The following is a 16,019-nucleotide window of genomic DNA, read 5'->3' on the forward strand; positions in this document are numbered from 1 at the left end:
AAAATCGAAAAAGATTTTTGAATAAACCGCTCAAAATCGAGTGGTCCTAAGTATATATCGATTATATCGATCAACATTATCAATTGCAATTACTTCTTAGAGAGAGAATCGTAATTTGACTTTGCATTAGTTCAAGGTGATTTGAGAAAGTAACTCATCGTTGGCTTAGTAAAATTAACCGCGAAACACGAATATCGGTCAAAAAGAATCTATTAATAAATAAAGAAGAAATTAGTAATATACAAAAGACGAGTGGTTTGTAAAAGAAAAAGAAAAAAATGGCAACTTTTGTTCCTGATTCAGAAAACATTAAAGCAAAGGCTTTACAAGCTTTTGTCCAAGAATTTGGTGTTGAAGCAACCATTTGTGCTTGTGCACCTGGTCGCGTGAATTTAATTGGCGAACATACGGATTACAATGAAGGATTTGTATTGCCAATGGTAATTTATAAAAATTTCTAAACAATATATACCAATATATTTCTTTTATTTCGTGAAAAATTTTTGACTGTCATTATTGGTTCGTTAGATGTTTTCATTTACTTCGATTCGTAATTCCTAATACTATTGTGAAATCCAAGATAAGAGTTAAACTTCGAATTTTATTTATTAAACGAGTTACGTAATTGTAATAGAGTTAAGTAACATCTATTTTTTCATTAGCAACGAACTGATATACTGCTTACGTGAATACAATGTCTTATCTTGTTAAAATTTTTTTGGCGCGAGAAAAGTTCCAATTCAAAAATTGCCGCCTAGGTTTATTATAGGCGGCAGTTGTTTTGCTCAGGGAAGAAACTAAATGTTTTAAATTCTGAAATCGATGTATAGAGAAGGGGAATAAAAGAAATTTTAGATAGATTAGAGGAATATTAATAAATTTTTGTTATTGATATTAATTAATCAGAATTAATAAGTATACTAATTATTTGTAATATGAATAATTTATGATTTTTCGTTTATTTTGTAATTTTTGATTTTATATAATATTAATACTGTATTATAAAAGGAATATACTGTATTGTATCATTTAGTTTTTTTTTTATGTTTTAATATTATTAATACTATTTTCTAGGCATTACCTATGGTCACAATAATAGCTGGAAGACCAAATAATAAGAAAGAATGTAAGATTATTTCTCTCAATGAAAATATTGGTTCATTACGACAAGTTGAATTTGATATCAGTGTTAAAGAAAATATAAAAACAGGAGAACCTAAGTGGGCTAATTATATAAAAGGATGTATTGTATATTTTCCATGTAAGTTTACAAGCTTTATTAAAATCAGTGATATAAATAATTAATATGTAGTACAAATTTTATGTGTGTTTTATAAATATATTTATAGGTGATTTGTCAGGTTTTGATGCTGTGATTGTCTCAACAGTACCGGTAGGAGCAGGTTTAAGTAGTTCTGCTGCTTTAGAAGTGGCAACATATACATTTCTCGAAGCAATGAGTGGCCATAAACTGGAAAAAGCTGAAGATAAGGTATGTTTCGTATTTTGACATTGATATATATATATATATATATATATATATATATATATATATATGTATAGAAGAAGTTGCAAAAAATAATAACATAAAATAAAACAATTTCTACATTTGAATAAAAATATAAAGTTTACAGGCCTTAACATGTCAACGAGTAGAACATGATTTTGCTGGCGTACCATGTGGTATTATGGATCAGTTCATTTCTGTGATGGGAAAGGAAGGTTGCGCACTTCTCTTAGATTGTAGAGATCTGTCAACCAAGCATATACCTATGAAACAAATAAATGATTATGTTTTCCTAATTACAAATTCAAATGCACCTCACAAGCTAAGTAGTAGTGCTTATTGCAAACGTAGAGATTGTTGTTATGAGGCTGTAAAAAAGCTTAATATAAAGAGCTTAAGAGAGGCAACAATAGATAGTATTGATGGTGATTATATTAATATAGATCATTTGTAAATATTAATAACAAGGAATTTGGACTAACATTTGTTGCTTCTATTTCAGTGTTAAAATCACAAAATGTCTCTGAAGAAATGTTGAAAAGAACTCGTCATGTAATCAATGAAATTCAAAGAACAATTAATGCTACAGTTGCTCTTGAAAAAGGTGATTTTGTACAATTTGGCCATTTAATGAATGAAAGTCATGAATCTTTACGATATGATTATGAGGTGTCTTCCAAGGAACTTGATACATTAGTAGCTGCAGCTAGAGAAGTTAACGGTGTTTTAGGAAGTCGTTTAACTGGGGCAGGTTTTGGTGGTTGCACTGTTACTTTATTGGAAAAGAAAGCAGTTGATGATGTCATTCAAAATATAAAAGCAAAGTTAATATCTCTCTTCATAGTTTAAAATTTTCAATTAATATAATTATTAAGTATAATATAATTTATTTATTAGGTATACAGGAACTCCAACCTTTTATATTGCAAAACCAGCTAATGGAGCAAGAGAAATGGATATAAAGTGCTAAATATGAGTAATAACTTTATTATGTAAATTATTGTTTTTATTGCTTTTTAATTTTTCTTGTACACAATAAGTATATCATAGAAATTTCTTATCTATTTACAGAGAAATGAAATTGGAAAGAAAAGATATGCAGTAACAAAGAAATAAAAAACTTTATAATCCAATTTTCCTTTGGTATTAGTAAGACAAAGGTATGTAGTGATATCTGAGAATAAAAAAATTATAAGAATATTGGAATTTCATAAAAAATTATATTATTAATATCAGAAGATTTGTCTTGTAATGAATTCTGATTAGTTGATTTTAAAGTATATAGTTTTGTTTTATGTTCTTGTATGTGTAAACATAATTTGTTAATGAAAAGATAGTTTACTAATATGTTTATATAGAAATATGTTTAATATATATACAGTCTAAAGTAAATAGAATAACAAAGGAAGGATAGGAACTAAACGATTCCTTTTTTTTTTTTAATTATGTACAAATTTCTTATATTTCTATTAGGTATGAGAAGTAAGTACATATTTTATTTGTAAAAATAAGATGCACATTTGAGGCATACCAAAGAATTCTTAGTATATATGAACTAATTAAAAATTGTAACATTTAATAATACGATGTTTAATAAAAGGTATTGTTACGAACGTTTTACCGATTTATGCTTAAGAATACATAGTTCTTTTTACTTTGTTCTTTTTTAATTTTTTCAGTTATAGTTACAAAGCTCGTCATAAAGCTTAATAGTTAGACGTTTTTTGATGATTTTATTTATCAATTACATTTCATTTAGTTTTTATCAATAAATATGAATTCTTAATTATACGATATACATATAATCTCACTTATAGAGCAGTCAAAAAACGTTTAACTTTTTTTTTTTTTTACTAAAAAGATTCATTAATTATTAATTAGTATATCAACTAATTCATTAAACAATACAATACTGTTATACCAGAGTAATGTTTATCGAACCTTTTATACATGATCATTGAACAATCGTAACTAAAAATTATATAACGAAAAAAAAAAGAATATTATTAAATATATAATATCTTCGGCGGATTATTTTTTTTATGCGTAAGCAACAGTATGGAATATAAATCAGGTTGTAGCATTTCATTTATAAAATCCCTGTATGCTTATACATCCGACGCAGTTGGCATTTTAATTCTAAAGTGCTGACATAATACTGTTACTTGCCAAGAGCGGAGAATAGGGCGATCTGCTTATTTATGAATCATCAAAAATATTAAAATATATTCAATACCTGCTTATAGTTGTCGTCGAAATATTTGAATATTCTGAAAGATAAAGAAAATAAATTATTAATTTAGATCAAATTATATAAATAATAATATAATAAATTATATATAATAATAATAAACATACATTAACAATTGTTAAGACCAAAAATTAATGCGTTTCACATTGATTATGTTCATAATTGAATTAAAATCGTTATTAAAATATTATAAATTCAGAAAAATTCTAAATATATATATATATATAAAGATTAATAAAAAATTAAGTAGATACAATAAAAAATAATAATGACGACTCTTATACAATTTTGTAGATTAATAATTATATAAGTCTTGTATGCATATATAAATATACACGTAAACGGTCAACAATGTTTTAATATGATCGATAAAGATTTACCTTTAAGGCAGTCGTTTAATTCGAGTTCGCTGGAGCTACACTTCAAACTCGATGGTTTTACTCCTCTGAAAATTTCAACAATGCTAGGCTTTAAATTATGAAAGATTAAAGGCTGACCACGTTTTGAGAAATCTTCTATCAAATTCTTTACACCCTGAAAATAAAAAAATGATGAAAATAACGATGAAAGAAAAAAGATACATTTGATTTGTCTTAAAGATCTTCGAAGGTTTTACCTTAGCTGCAGTAAAATCGACAGCTTGTATGTGAGTAGAATCAATAACAACAGGTACAGTAACACCCTGTTTTGATCCCTGTTTACTAATTACAGCTCGAACATATTCAACGCTTGGAAAGACAAGACTTCTATCTGGAGTTATGACAAGATATTCACAGCCGCTTATACTCTAGAAAAATACATGAAAAATATACAATTTAACATTTTTAAATATTATTTATAAAATATGAAGAAAAATAGTAGCACTCACTGTAGCTTTTTGGACTCGCAAAGATGGCCTGGCCGATGCATAAAGCAAAAATAGAAGATTAACGCCGATGCCGATCACTATACCTAATTCTAATCTCACGAAAAGACAGCATAAAAATGTTACAATCGCAGGTACCAGATCGATCTCTAGAAGAAATCATAGAATTCGTTGATAACAAAATCTAGTAATAATTTGTTAATTTATATCAAATATAAACAATGATAAAATTTGTTAATGTATCTTGTGATCACATACATATATACTCATCTATTACAAGATATATTAACAAATGTTAAGATTTCACAAGAGGCATACGTACTTTTAGTTCTCCACATTGGCTTGATAACGTGGAATTCAACCATAAAGACTACAGCTGCTATAATAACTGCCGCAAGTGCTGCCTTAGGAATATATTGAAGATATGGAGTAAGGAATAGTAATGATATTAAGACAAGAAGACCCGTATATATTCCACCTAAAGTAGTCTTGACACCAGAGGAATGATTAACAGCACCTCGACTGAGTCCACCACTGACTGGCATTGATGATACGAAAGAGGAAATCACGTTGCATACACCTAATGCTAACATTTCTTGAGTAGCGTCTATAGGATTACCATCGTCTAAAGGAAAAGGTGGGCATGATGTAAAATAAAATATTAAAATTATAGTTACTATAAAATTATAATGATAACTTGTATTTTACATTTTATATAATGTTAAAAATAATAATTTCTTACTGAATACTTTGGCGATGGAAATAGTTTCCAGAAGACTCAGCAAAGGTACGACTAGACATCCGGAACCTAATTCGCTGACCATGTCACTGAAGTGATAGGTTTGATTACCAACACTCGATTCGAAAGATGGCAAATGGAAATTCGGTAGACCTGCCTTTACTTCTCCTGTTAACATGACTGGTGATGAACCAAGATAAAGTTCCAATAGCCAACACATGACAGCACAAACGACAACGATCAAGATGTTTCTGGCAGTTGAGATCAACCAAATCAATTTTCTTAACGTCAATTGAATTTTCGTTGGCATCTTAACATTCCGTGTCATTATCGGCAGATCTTTGGCTTTCTATGGATAGAAATATGATTATGTTACATGCTAGGTAAGCGAAGGATAGATCAATTTAATTATATAAATTAATCATTCTAACCCTGAGAAGTAACAAAACAATTATGCACACAATTCCTAACGTAGCGTCCCATGGCCTGGTATCACCGATCTTTTCAAAAATCATTTGCCAGACTTCTAAGAATTTTCCACCAGATATATTGATCCCTAAAATATCTTTCATTTGACTGGTAGCGATGATGATCGCTGCGGCTGAAGTGAAACCAACCGAAACTGGTCCCGAAATAAAATCGAGCAAGAAACCTATTAAATAGAAATAAGAAATATTTTAATTTTATTTTGTTGCGGAAAATTGTCCTCTTTTATCTTATACGATCAAAGCGATTAAATGAAAAGATCTATAGAGTTAATTAATCTATACTAAGTAACAACTAGCGAGGAAGGATATGAAGTTAGTGTTCATAATACGCAATGTGTTTATTGTTGTCGGTGTGATCACTATCATGGATCTTTAATAGTCTCTATGAAATTACCTAATTGCAATATGCCCATTAACAAGGATATACAGCCGGAGATGAAGGTCAATAAAACGCTAAAGTCAGGTCCTAAGTGAGCTTTTTGAAGGGTTTCTCTTGTTAGGATTGCAGCTATTGCTGTTGGTCCTACAGGAACATCCTTGCAGGAGCCTAAGATAGTATATACGAAGCATGCCATGAAGGATGAATAGAGACCATACTGAAACATATAAAAATATTCTTCAATCTTTGCTTTTTATTTATTTAAACAAATTATACATTTAACGATATATAATCGTAGGAGTTTTGTTATCTAAACGAGCAAGTATAAAAATTTATCAAAAATTTTTTCTAATGAGCACAAATTTAATATCATTTTAAAAAATTCTTATTGTGGGTGTATACTAATTAATAATAATAATAATAATAATAATAATAATAATAATAATAATAATAATAATAATAATAATAATAATAATAATAATAATAATAATAATAATAATAATAATAATAATAATAATAATAATAATAATAATAATAATAATAATAATAATATAATAATAATAATAATAATAATAATATAATAATAATAATAATAATATATACATATATATATATATACATATATATATATACATATATATATATGGGTTATCTTTAAATATTTTTCAGTATTTAAGTGTTATTTCATTATTATTTCTTTTTGAATATCACGCGGTTGGATTTTTTGGTATTTAAAAAGAAGAACATTTTTTTAGATTGGAACATTAATTGAATTATTTAAATTATCAATTTACGCACTTACTTGCAGAGGTAGACCAGCGACATTGGCATAAGCTATGGCTTGTGGTATGACTGTTAAACCAACAGTGACTCCTGCTACCAAATCACTTGCTATATATTCCTTACGATATTTTGGTAACCATGCTAGGATAGGTATTCTTTTGTAAAGCAACTTTTTTCTACACGTCCTTTTTATTCTCCGACAAAGCCAATTCCTCATCGACGATAGTAGAAAATTATTGTTATGGTTTCCTAAAATTATAAATACATAAAATTCTCTTTATATAATTTCTCTTTATTTATTTATTTATTTATTTATCTTTTAAAATATTTCTTCATATTTATGCTTCGGTTTTTTTATGTTTTTACTTTCTTTTCCCTTTTTTTCTTTTTCTTTTTTAATTTAGAATTTATATATATATATATATATATATATATATATATATATATATATATTTCATTCTATGGTAAATAATTTCTCTCACAAGTTTAAATGGGAAGTATATAAAATAATCTCGCCGAATGATGTCATTGATCACGAGCGTGCGTGACCCTGTCATGTGACTCTCTTATCAGGTATATCTTCGCGCGATTTTTTTTTTTTTAATTTCTTCTCAATGAAGTAAAAAAAGCTAAAGGAAAAGATATATATGTATATAACAAATAGAACGTGAAGAATTAATTTTATTTGACATTCCCAAATGACATATTTGCTTTAAAAATGATAAAAAAGAAAAAATAAGATGATTTTGATGAAATTGAATATTTATGGTAATCGATAAGAATTCTACTTTCGTATTCGACTTTAATGAAAAATCCTGATGTGTTTTCTGTTACGAAAGGTCAGCCAATTATACCGCAACATTTCTTCGACAATTTTCTAGTTTCTTTCGGGCTACGTGCCAGTATCGTTACGTTTAAATATGGAAAGCGATGCTATGCGCGCATTGTGTGTCCTTTAATTTAATCGTATTCGTGTCTGGAGTTTCTAACGATGAAACTCATTTAATTCGATTTCATGATATTTAAGGAAAGGAAGAAAAAGAAGAAGACTCACCGTCATCCTTGCTCTCTTTATCGTCTTTGCTAGGAAGATGGACGATGGCCAGTCTAGTTTCAAGGTTATTACTTAGATCAGGATCGTTGTTGTTGAAACCGGTCAGCCTGACTTCTTTGTAACTTTCGAGATCGTACTCTTCTTTGACTGTGTATTTAGCCATTTTATCCTATTGAGTTTTTTTCTTTTCTTTTCGTTCCTTTTTTCTATTAGTAGAGCAGAAGGAAAAGAAATGTAGTAAGGAAGAAAGAAAGGAAGGAAGGAAGGAAAGAAGGAAGGAAGGAAGGAAAGGGGAGGAAGAAGAGGATAGGGCGGTTAGGATTTGTTAGGAATTTCGTCAGAATAATGCTGTAGTTATCTTGTCCTTCCTTCTTTTGATTTCGTAGAATAAGGATTGTGGTCCAAGGTCACGGACGATCGAAGCTTACTCAGGTAGACTCCATCCTTCGACTCGATCATAAGTAATGATACTGAAAAACAATCATTATAATAATTTTATCTCAAGTTTAGATCGTTGTCATTAACTTGTACATAATAGTTTCTATTAATAAAACTTCATAGACGACGACATCAATTAAAATGATGAAATCACAGTGAATATTTTTATTTTAGGCATTAAATTATTCATCCATTTCCTATTTATTATATTTGTACATAATTATAAGAATGGACAAATTAATTTTTTTTCATTTTATCACTTTATCTATATTTTTCATTTTATCTATATTTGTTGAGATATTTTCTAAATAAATTTGTACAGATAGTTAAATAAATATTATTTTTTTTTTTTTTAATACATACATACACTCATAGATAGATGCTTATTACTTTTTTCAGTGCACGTAAAATTAATAAAAAATAAAATTAATATTAATATTTAATAATAATAATAATAATAATAATAATAATAATAATAATAATAATAATAATAATAATAATAATAATAATAATAATTAATTATTAATTTAAAGAAAAATTGAATAAAAATAGATAAAGAAAGAAAGATCATCGAAGAAATAATTTAGTTAGAAAATAGATAATAGATAATAAATTTTGACTTTTATCACATTGGTTCCTCTAACTCTTTTGTTTATAAGTCGATACACGTAACCGGATAATCATTAGCTGTCGATACATTGTACGCGTGAACTTCACCTACATTCTATTGCAAAGTGGTTACTATAAAGCAATTATCTACTCATTCTTGTGCCATATGTATTACAACTGTTAGTAATTACATAAGACCGTGGTTAATTGCGTTACGCTCGAGTCATCGGTACTTGAGAAGTTGGTGGTGGTGGTGGCGGGTATTGGCGGGAGAGGACTGGGGATGAAAAATATTCATAAAACAAACCTATCAATTATCGAGCGAATACGTCTTAGCTTTCTTTAACATTCAAGTTTGTAAAACTTGACGTTCGTTAAATATTTCAAATAACTCGATGATAAGGTTTATTTTTTTTCCTTATCTTTTTTTTTTCATGTTAAAGAAACTAATTTTAGGTCTCTTATTAGTCGATCGATTGACAAAGATAAAAAATCGCCTATTTTAAAATCAACGGCCTTTACTTTTTTGTTCTTTTTTTTTTCTTTACATATTTCATTTCTTTTTCTTCTTTCTTTCATTTACCACGCTGATTGCATTTTTTAATTTATTTCTTTTATTTGTTCATCTACGTCACTTTGTCGACATAATTACATTTAAAAAGAATTTTATTATTCGAGGTATACTTACAAATTGTAAATAGAGATTTGACAGAGCCGATTTTAATTCCCTCAAATTGTCTATTGTTCTATGATTCTACGTAAAATAATAATAATATAAAAGAAAATGAATAAGAAAATGCACATCTTTTTTTATTGTTTCTCTCTCTCCCTCTCTTTTCTCTGTTTTATTCTTATTTTTATCAGGAAGTTCGAAGAACTAGCCATCGTTTTTTCCAAGTTGATAACTAGATACATATTTATACAATATGTATCTTTTCATTTTTTTTCTCTCTTTTTTTTTGCCTTTTTTTTGTCTTTAAAGAAGTAAAAAAGATGTTGCGAACTTGAACGCAAATGAAGTTCTTGGACATACATTAGCAACAAATGGCCGCTCATGGTTGTATAGTAATTCGATAAATACCGTTAACTGCGTGATCAAGTGATTAGGATGATGAATCGATCGTTCGATCGATTGTCGCTTTATCTATGCGGCATTTAAAATACAATTTATGTTTGTACGTATATACGCATATGTATGTTGATACATGTATATCTATAAATGTTTCACACACTTTGTCCGTTTCCTTTGTTTTTTTTTCTAAATATTTGTCCTTTTTCCTTTCAATTAAATACGAAATCACGTTTTTCTATGCATTGGCAGTGCCACGACATACTACCTCTCGATTTCCTTTCACATTTTGTTACGATCCTTATAATATGCGTGTAAGGAGTGAGAGAATACAACACGACGGTCTCTTAATTATGCGCTTGACGTCAAAGATCATTTTCATAGATTAATCGTAATTTATATGCATAAATAATTATTAACTCTTAATAAAGATTTCTTTCTGTTCTAATTTTCTTTTTTTACATTTTTTATTATTTTTTTTTTTTTTTTATTTAAAATTATTAACCTCATTAATGTTTTTTAACTTACATATGCACACGGACACAGACAAATGGAAATGATTAAGGTGATTGATTCATATAACTTTTTTTTAATTTATAATATTCAAACCTTATACGAAATTCGTGTTGTCCGATGATATATATATATATATAAAAGGATTAGAATATAAATTATGAACAATTAAAAATATAGTTTTTAGATTTGTACTGAAAGTAAATATATATGAAATTATATAAAAAGAGAAATAATTCAAGCGCGTACGTACGATATTATTGTTGACGTTATTATATAATGGATTGACACTTTTATTTATTCTCTCTTTCTCTCTCTCTGTTTTGACTACGAATTACGATCATGATCGTAAAAATGACGCCTTATTATACGCAAATCGTTCGAATAAGATTGATCTTTGGAAGAATATATACATACATCTATCTTACATCGTTCAAACGTATCTTTGATGTCATTTTGAAATAATATAATAGATTGCGATCGTTATATAAAATTATATCCGGTTATTTTGAAAAACGAAGGTAATGATAATATTAAAATAAAAATGTATAGAAAATGTAATAAAAAAAAAGAAAAGAAGAAAAAAAAGAAAATAAGGAAGAGAAAAAATAGGAAAGATAAAGAAACAATGAGAAAGAAACACGAAAGAGAAATAAAGAAAGAAATTAAATAAAAAAAAAAAAAAAAAAAAAAAAAAAAGAAAAACGAACTATTCGTTCATAGTGCGAAAGAGAAAGCGTATATCTTGAAATACTACGTGTAACCAGTGTCTAGTACAATTCTTGTTTTATGTGTACATATTGACATAAGAACGAAGTGAAAAGTAGTCAATTATTATAACGATTTAATTATTTAAACCATAAATTTTTCTTTAAAACAGATAAATAGAAAAATAAAAAGAAGCAGTAAAAAGAAGAATCCCACGTAAGAATTCTATCCTTTCCTTTCTTAGAATCCATTCACAAGGTTTTACAAGGAGGGAGACCTTGGGAAAGGTGATAATCAATCGGATGATATACACTCGTAAAATTCCTCTCTTATGTTCTTTTGCAATAATAAATAAAAAAATAAATATGCGTATACGTTTAGGGTTTGGTCTTTATCAATGACTTTCAATATTTATACATTATATATTTAGTTAATGAAATATATCGTATTAGTCATTTCTTATTAATAAATGAATTATCATATTTTTTGATAGATGAATAAATTTTGTCAAGCAAATCGCTTCTTTCCTTTTTCGATTTCTTTCCTATTCTTTTACTGCTCTCTATTTCATTTTCTTTTACTTTTTTTCCTTCCTCTTTGCTTCTTTTTTTCTTCTTTTTCAAATAAAAATATATAGATTCCAAGTTTCTGGGATTATTATGTAATATACGAGTTAGTTATTATTAGATAATCGAATTTATAAAATGTAAATTTTGTCATCTTTACAGTTTTCTTTTTTTATTTCCTTTTTAAGAGCCATTTTAAATTCCGATGCCCAATGTAATACATTTAAATCATTTTACGAGCTTTCTTTTTCGCATTAATGTGTCACTCGTTACATTGACATCATCGGTTTAACATTGTTTGAACATTAATGATTCTCTTTTAATAAAAGATACTATAAAACCAAAAACAAAGAAAAAGTAAAATGTCTTAAGACACTTTAAAATGAAATGTTAATATAATCTCGATCGATTAAGTCTATGAGTCATGTAAGGTGACGGTAACATTTATCGATAATTTTATTAATTAGTTATTATTTTCTTTGACGAACGATTTTTTTTTTTTTTATTACATTCTTGCTATTATAATATATTTTATATACACGTAAATTAATTTTTTAATATTCCAATGGATAATAATTACAATAAAATACCATTTTATTTCGTTATTCGTGAGAAAATTTGAATGAGTCAAAAATTTTTAAATGATATTAAAAATCAAATTACTTTTTTCATCAAATCATTTACTTTTTTTCGAAACTCTTTAAGGCTTATAATTAAACTTGTTAAACTAATTTAAAATTTTTGAATCTAGTGTTTGCAATCAAGTCTTGCAAAATTTAGCAATCTGAGAGGAAGAAAAACTAATTTGAAATGTTTTGAGAAAGAATAATTGATTCATAATAATGTCACATAGAGAATTTTTTTTTTTTTTTTTATATTAATTCATATCAAAATATCGTATAATTAAAAAGATATAAAATATGATTTTTAAGTAAGAGAAAAAGAAAAGAAAAAAAAAAAGATAAAAAAATCACTGAATTGAATCCTCTTTTTATCTATTTTTCTTTAGGCTAATGTAATTTTCAATGGAAACATTTTTAGTTGCACTTCGAAGTATTCTAAACGTTCATTGATGCATTCCTTTCGAAGTGAGGAACGTAAGAATTTTTGCTCGTGAAATTGAACGATCGCATCGGGGGAATTTCTTCGCAAAGCAATGCTTTCGTGTTCTGTTCGTTTAGTCATAGCACGTATATATGTAAGTGTATGCGAAAGTTTATTAGAAGGCCTATAATTCTACATAAAGCCGGATAATGCTTTCCCCGTACGAGTTTAATGTCTAAAACGGAATAAACTCGCGCATTCTTTTTTTTTATTTTTTATATATTTTTTTTATTTTTTATATATTTTTTTTATCTGCTTAAATTAATCGTTCATAATCAAATGGTATTTAAATAATGTTAACCTCATGATAATATTTATTAGCATAATTATTAAAGGTTAAATTGGAAAAAAAATCCAAACGAGCATTATAAGATCTTTTATCAAAAACTGTTTCGTCGAATTGTTAATAATAAAAAAAAAAAAAAAAAAAAAAAAAAAATAAAAGAAAGAAAAAAAACAATAAATCATTTCTCGTGTAATATGAATATCAAAGAAAAGAAGAAAAAAAAATAATAGAAATGTTCAAGGATCGAATTTGAAATCTCGATATCGTATCAGTCATGTTATAAAAACTCGTATTTAATCACTTCTGTTTTCTTTTTTTTTTTTTCATTCCTAAGGGTCAAGAACGAAATGAAATTTCATTGTAACGAAGAAATACATAAGTCCACGTTGGCGATAATAAAAAATTATATTAACAATACAAGAACAAAGAACGCGATAACGCACGTTTACCGGATTATTAGAGCGAACCTTTGAATTTTATTTTCTTTATTTTATTATTATTTTTTTTTTTTTATATCAAAACCTATAACACACACACGCACACGCACACACGTTACACGTGGTGGTTAATCGTTTAATACAACAATCGAAATAATTTGATTTAAAACTTAATAGGTGCCACGTGTTAGACGTACTATCCGTACAACATACTCTATCGGATAAAAACCATACACAAATAAACGTACACGAACTTAAAGGTATGCATATATACACATACACATTTTCTCTTCGTTTGCAAAAAAAGTTTTTGTGATCGAGTTTAACGTAATCATAATATCTTGAATCGTATTTACATATGTATATATGTTTGCTAATGAGTTTGTTTATTATTATTATTTCAAAGCAGAATAAACACATTCAACATCGTAAAATTCAAAGTAACAGAAACAAAAAAGAAAAAGAAGAAGAAGAAGAAGGAGAAGTGGAAGAAAAAAGAAATAAAAAAGATTTGTAAACGATGCGAATGTACGCATAATTTCTTGATAGCTTACCGTTATAGTCTCTCTCGTTTACTCACGTTGACATCATTTCCATTCGATAGCGGACACATCGATACATCATCACACGATTCCCGAACGTCCGAGATATCTTTTTCTTCCTTCGGAAAGTGTAAATAAATAAATGAATAAATAAATAAATTAATAAAAAATAAAAAATAAAAAAATAAAAAAATAAAAAGAAACAAAGAAGAAAGAAAAGAAAGAGAAAGAGAAAGAGAAAGAAAATAAATAATAATTGTATATAAGATAGAACGTAATTTAATAAAAATACGCAGCAAAAGATAGAAAATGACAACGCGAGATATGAATTTACCTTTTTTGTTTTATCTTTTTTTCTTTATTTCTTACCGAGTTAAGTAGACACGCGAAAAAGAGAGAAAGAGAGAGAGAGGGAGAGAGAGAGAGAGAGAGAGAGAGAGAGAGAGAGAGAGAGAAAGAGAGAGAGAGAGAGCTAAACAGACAGGCAGATGAGAGGAAGAAAGAGGAAAAGAACTCGACGGTGAATGTTCACTGTTGTGATCCAACACGAAACGTCAGGAGTCCGCGCACTTCTCGTAAGGAGCAAGTTAGTTGCTCCGTGAAGCACGCACGAATGACTCTCTTCCTTTCGTGTGGGAGTCAAAGCTGGCTCACCAGCGCAGCTGAGGAGACGATAGCCATTTGGTTGGTCCGTATAATGTTTTCGTGTCCCCTACCAAGAACTCTCCTTTCGTTGTATACTAGTATTATACATATGTACAGTTAGGTATATTAATGATATTTACTTGAAAATATAATATCCCTTTATAATTTTTATCAAATTTTTAATTTATTCAATTTACACTTTATTTTTTGTCATTGTGAAAGTGCACAATGTTTATAAGGCTATGCTGAAGATCAATTAATAATAAACAAAGAGTTATTGTGTGTTTGCGATCATCTATTTATGATATTCAGGATTAATTACAACGAAAGGAAATTTTATTATATTTTATTAGTTTCACGGATAAATTAAATATAGTCAAGAAAAATATCATTGTGTAATTGTATGTTTATATACATTGAGGATAAATTACAAGTAAATTGGGAAATATTATATTATGTAAGTTTCAGGATAAATTAGAAATGACTAGGGGGAAAATAACATTGTTTTACAATAAGTGCAATGTTCATATATATATTTTAAGGATAAATTAGAAATAACTGTGTGAAAAATTATTGTGCAATGGAGAGAGAGAGAGAGAGAGAGAGAGAGAGAGAGAGAAAGAGAGAGAGAGAGAGAGAGAGAGAGAGAGAGAGAGAGAGAGAGAGAGAGAGAGAGAGAGAGAAAGGAACAGAGAGAGATTGAGGTAAAAAGCGCAATACTTATATATATATATATATATATATATATATATATGTTGAAGTTTTAATTAAGTCAGAAGTAATAGAAATTTTTTATTATTAAGTAATATTTAGGACAATTAATATATTAATATAATATAGAAATATAATTTAATTAATATATTATAATATATTAAGGAAAATTAATTAAATTAACATTTGACTGTAATTCTACAAACAGTAGAGTCTAAATATATAATATAATGAATTTGACAAAAAAACAGATTTTTGTGACCTTTTAATTTTCATTAGATATTAACTGATAAGATAACGATATGTATATTACATATTCATATGC

General features: G+C 27.4%; 2 protein-coding genes across 8 annotated transcripts; one reads left to right on the forward strand and one right to left on the reverse strand.

Moving 5' to 3' along the window:
* The first annotated feature begins 90 nt into the window (after positions 1-90).
* On the forward strand, positions 91-2,921 carry LOC118441212 (galactokinase). Of its 4 annotated transcripts, none has more exons than XM_035865296.2 (7): positions 91-440; positions 1,075-1,261; positions 1,350-1,492; positions 1,635-1,932; positions 2,010-2,331; positions 2,405-2,499; positions 2,579-2,911. In XM_035865296.2, the coding sequence occupies exons 1-6, from the start codon at positions 279-281 to the stop codon at positions 2,475-2,477; spliced, it is 1,185 nt and encodes a 394-aa protein (XP_035721189.1). In that variant the 5' UTR covers positions 91-278; the 3' UTR covers positions 2,478-2,499; positions 2,579-2,911. The 4 variants fall into 4 exon arrangements, with proteins under 4 accessions (XP_035721189.1, XP_085516211.1, XP_085516213.1 ...); XM_085660085.1 differs by having other exon boundaries at positions 2,405-2,483; positions 2,579-2,910; XM_085660087.1 differs by lacking the exon at positions 91-440 and adding an exon at positions 764-915 and having other exon boundaries at positions 2,579-2,921.
* Positions 2,922-3,067: 146 nt separating this feature from the next.
* On the reverse strand, positions 3,068-15,013 carry LOC118441206 (sodium-independent sulfate anion transporter). 4 transcript variants are annotated; one of them, XM_035865279.2, is made up of 12 exons: positions 14,993-15,013; positions 14,351-14,457; positions 8,067-8,536; positions 7,032-7,261; positions 6,245-6,446; positions 5,794-6,014; positions 5,366-5,711; positions 4,946-5,248; positions 4,627-4,772; positions 4,375-4,545; positions 4,139-4,292; positions 3,068-3,777 (listed from the first exon to the last, which is right to left on the reverse strand). In XM_035865279.2, exons 3-12 carry the CDS (start codon positions 8,227-8,229, stop codon positions 3,737-3,739), a joined length of 1,977 nt encoding a protein of 658 aa, XP_035721172.1. In that variant the 5' UTR covers positions 8,230-8,536; positions 14,351-14,457; positions 14,993-15,013; the 3' UTR covers positions 3,068-3,736. The 4 variants fall into 4 exon arrangements, with proteins under 4 accessions (XP_035721172.1, XP_035721173.1, XP_035721169.1 ...); XM_035865280.2 differs by lacking the exon at positions 14,993-15,013 and adding an exon at positions 14,708-14,961 and having other exon boundaries at positions 14,351-14,453; XM_035865276.2 differs by lacking the exon at positions 14,993-15,013 and adding an exon at positions 14,708-14,961.
* Between the last annotated feature and the right edge of the window lie 1,006 nt (positions 15,014-16,019).

This window comes from Vespa mandarinia, chromosome 11 (genome assembly GCF_050613455.1).
Source record: "Vespa mandarinia isolate Hongniang chromosome 11, ASM5061345v1, whole genome shotgun sequence".
In the NCBI taxonomy this organism is placed as follows: domain Eukaryota; kingdom Metazoa; phylum Arthropoda; class Insecta; order Hymenoptera; family Vespidae; genus Vespa; species Vespa mandarinia.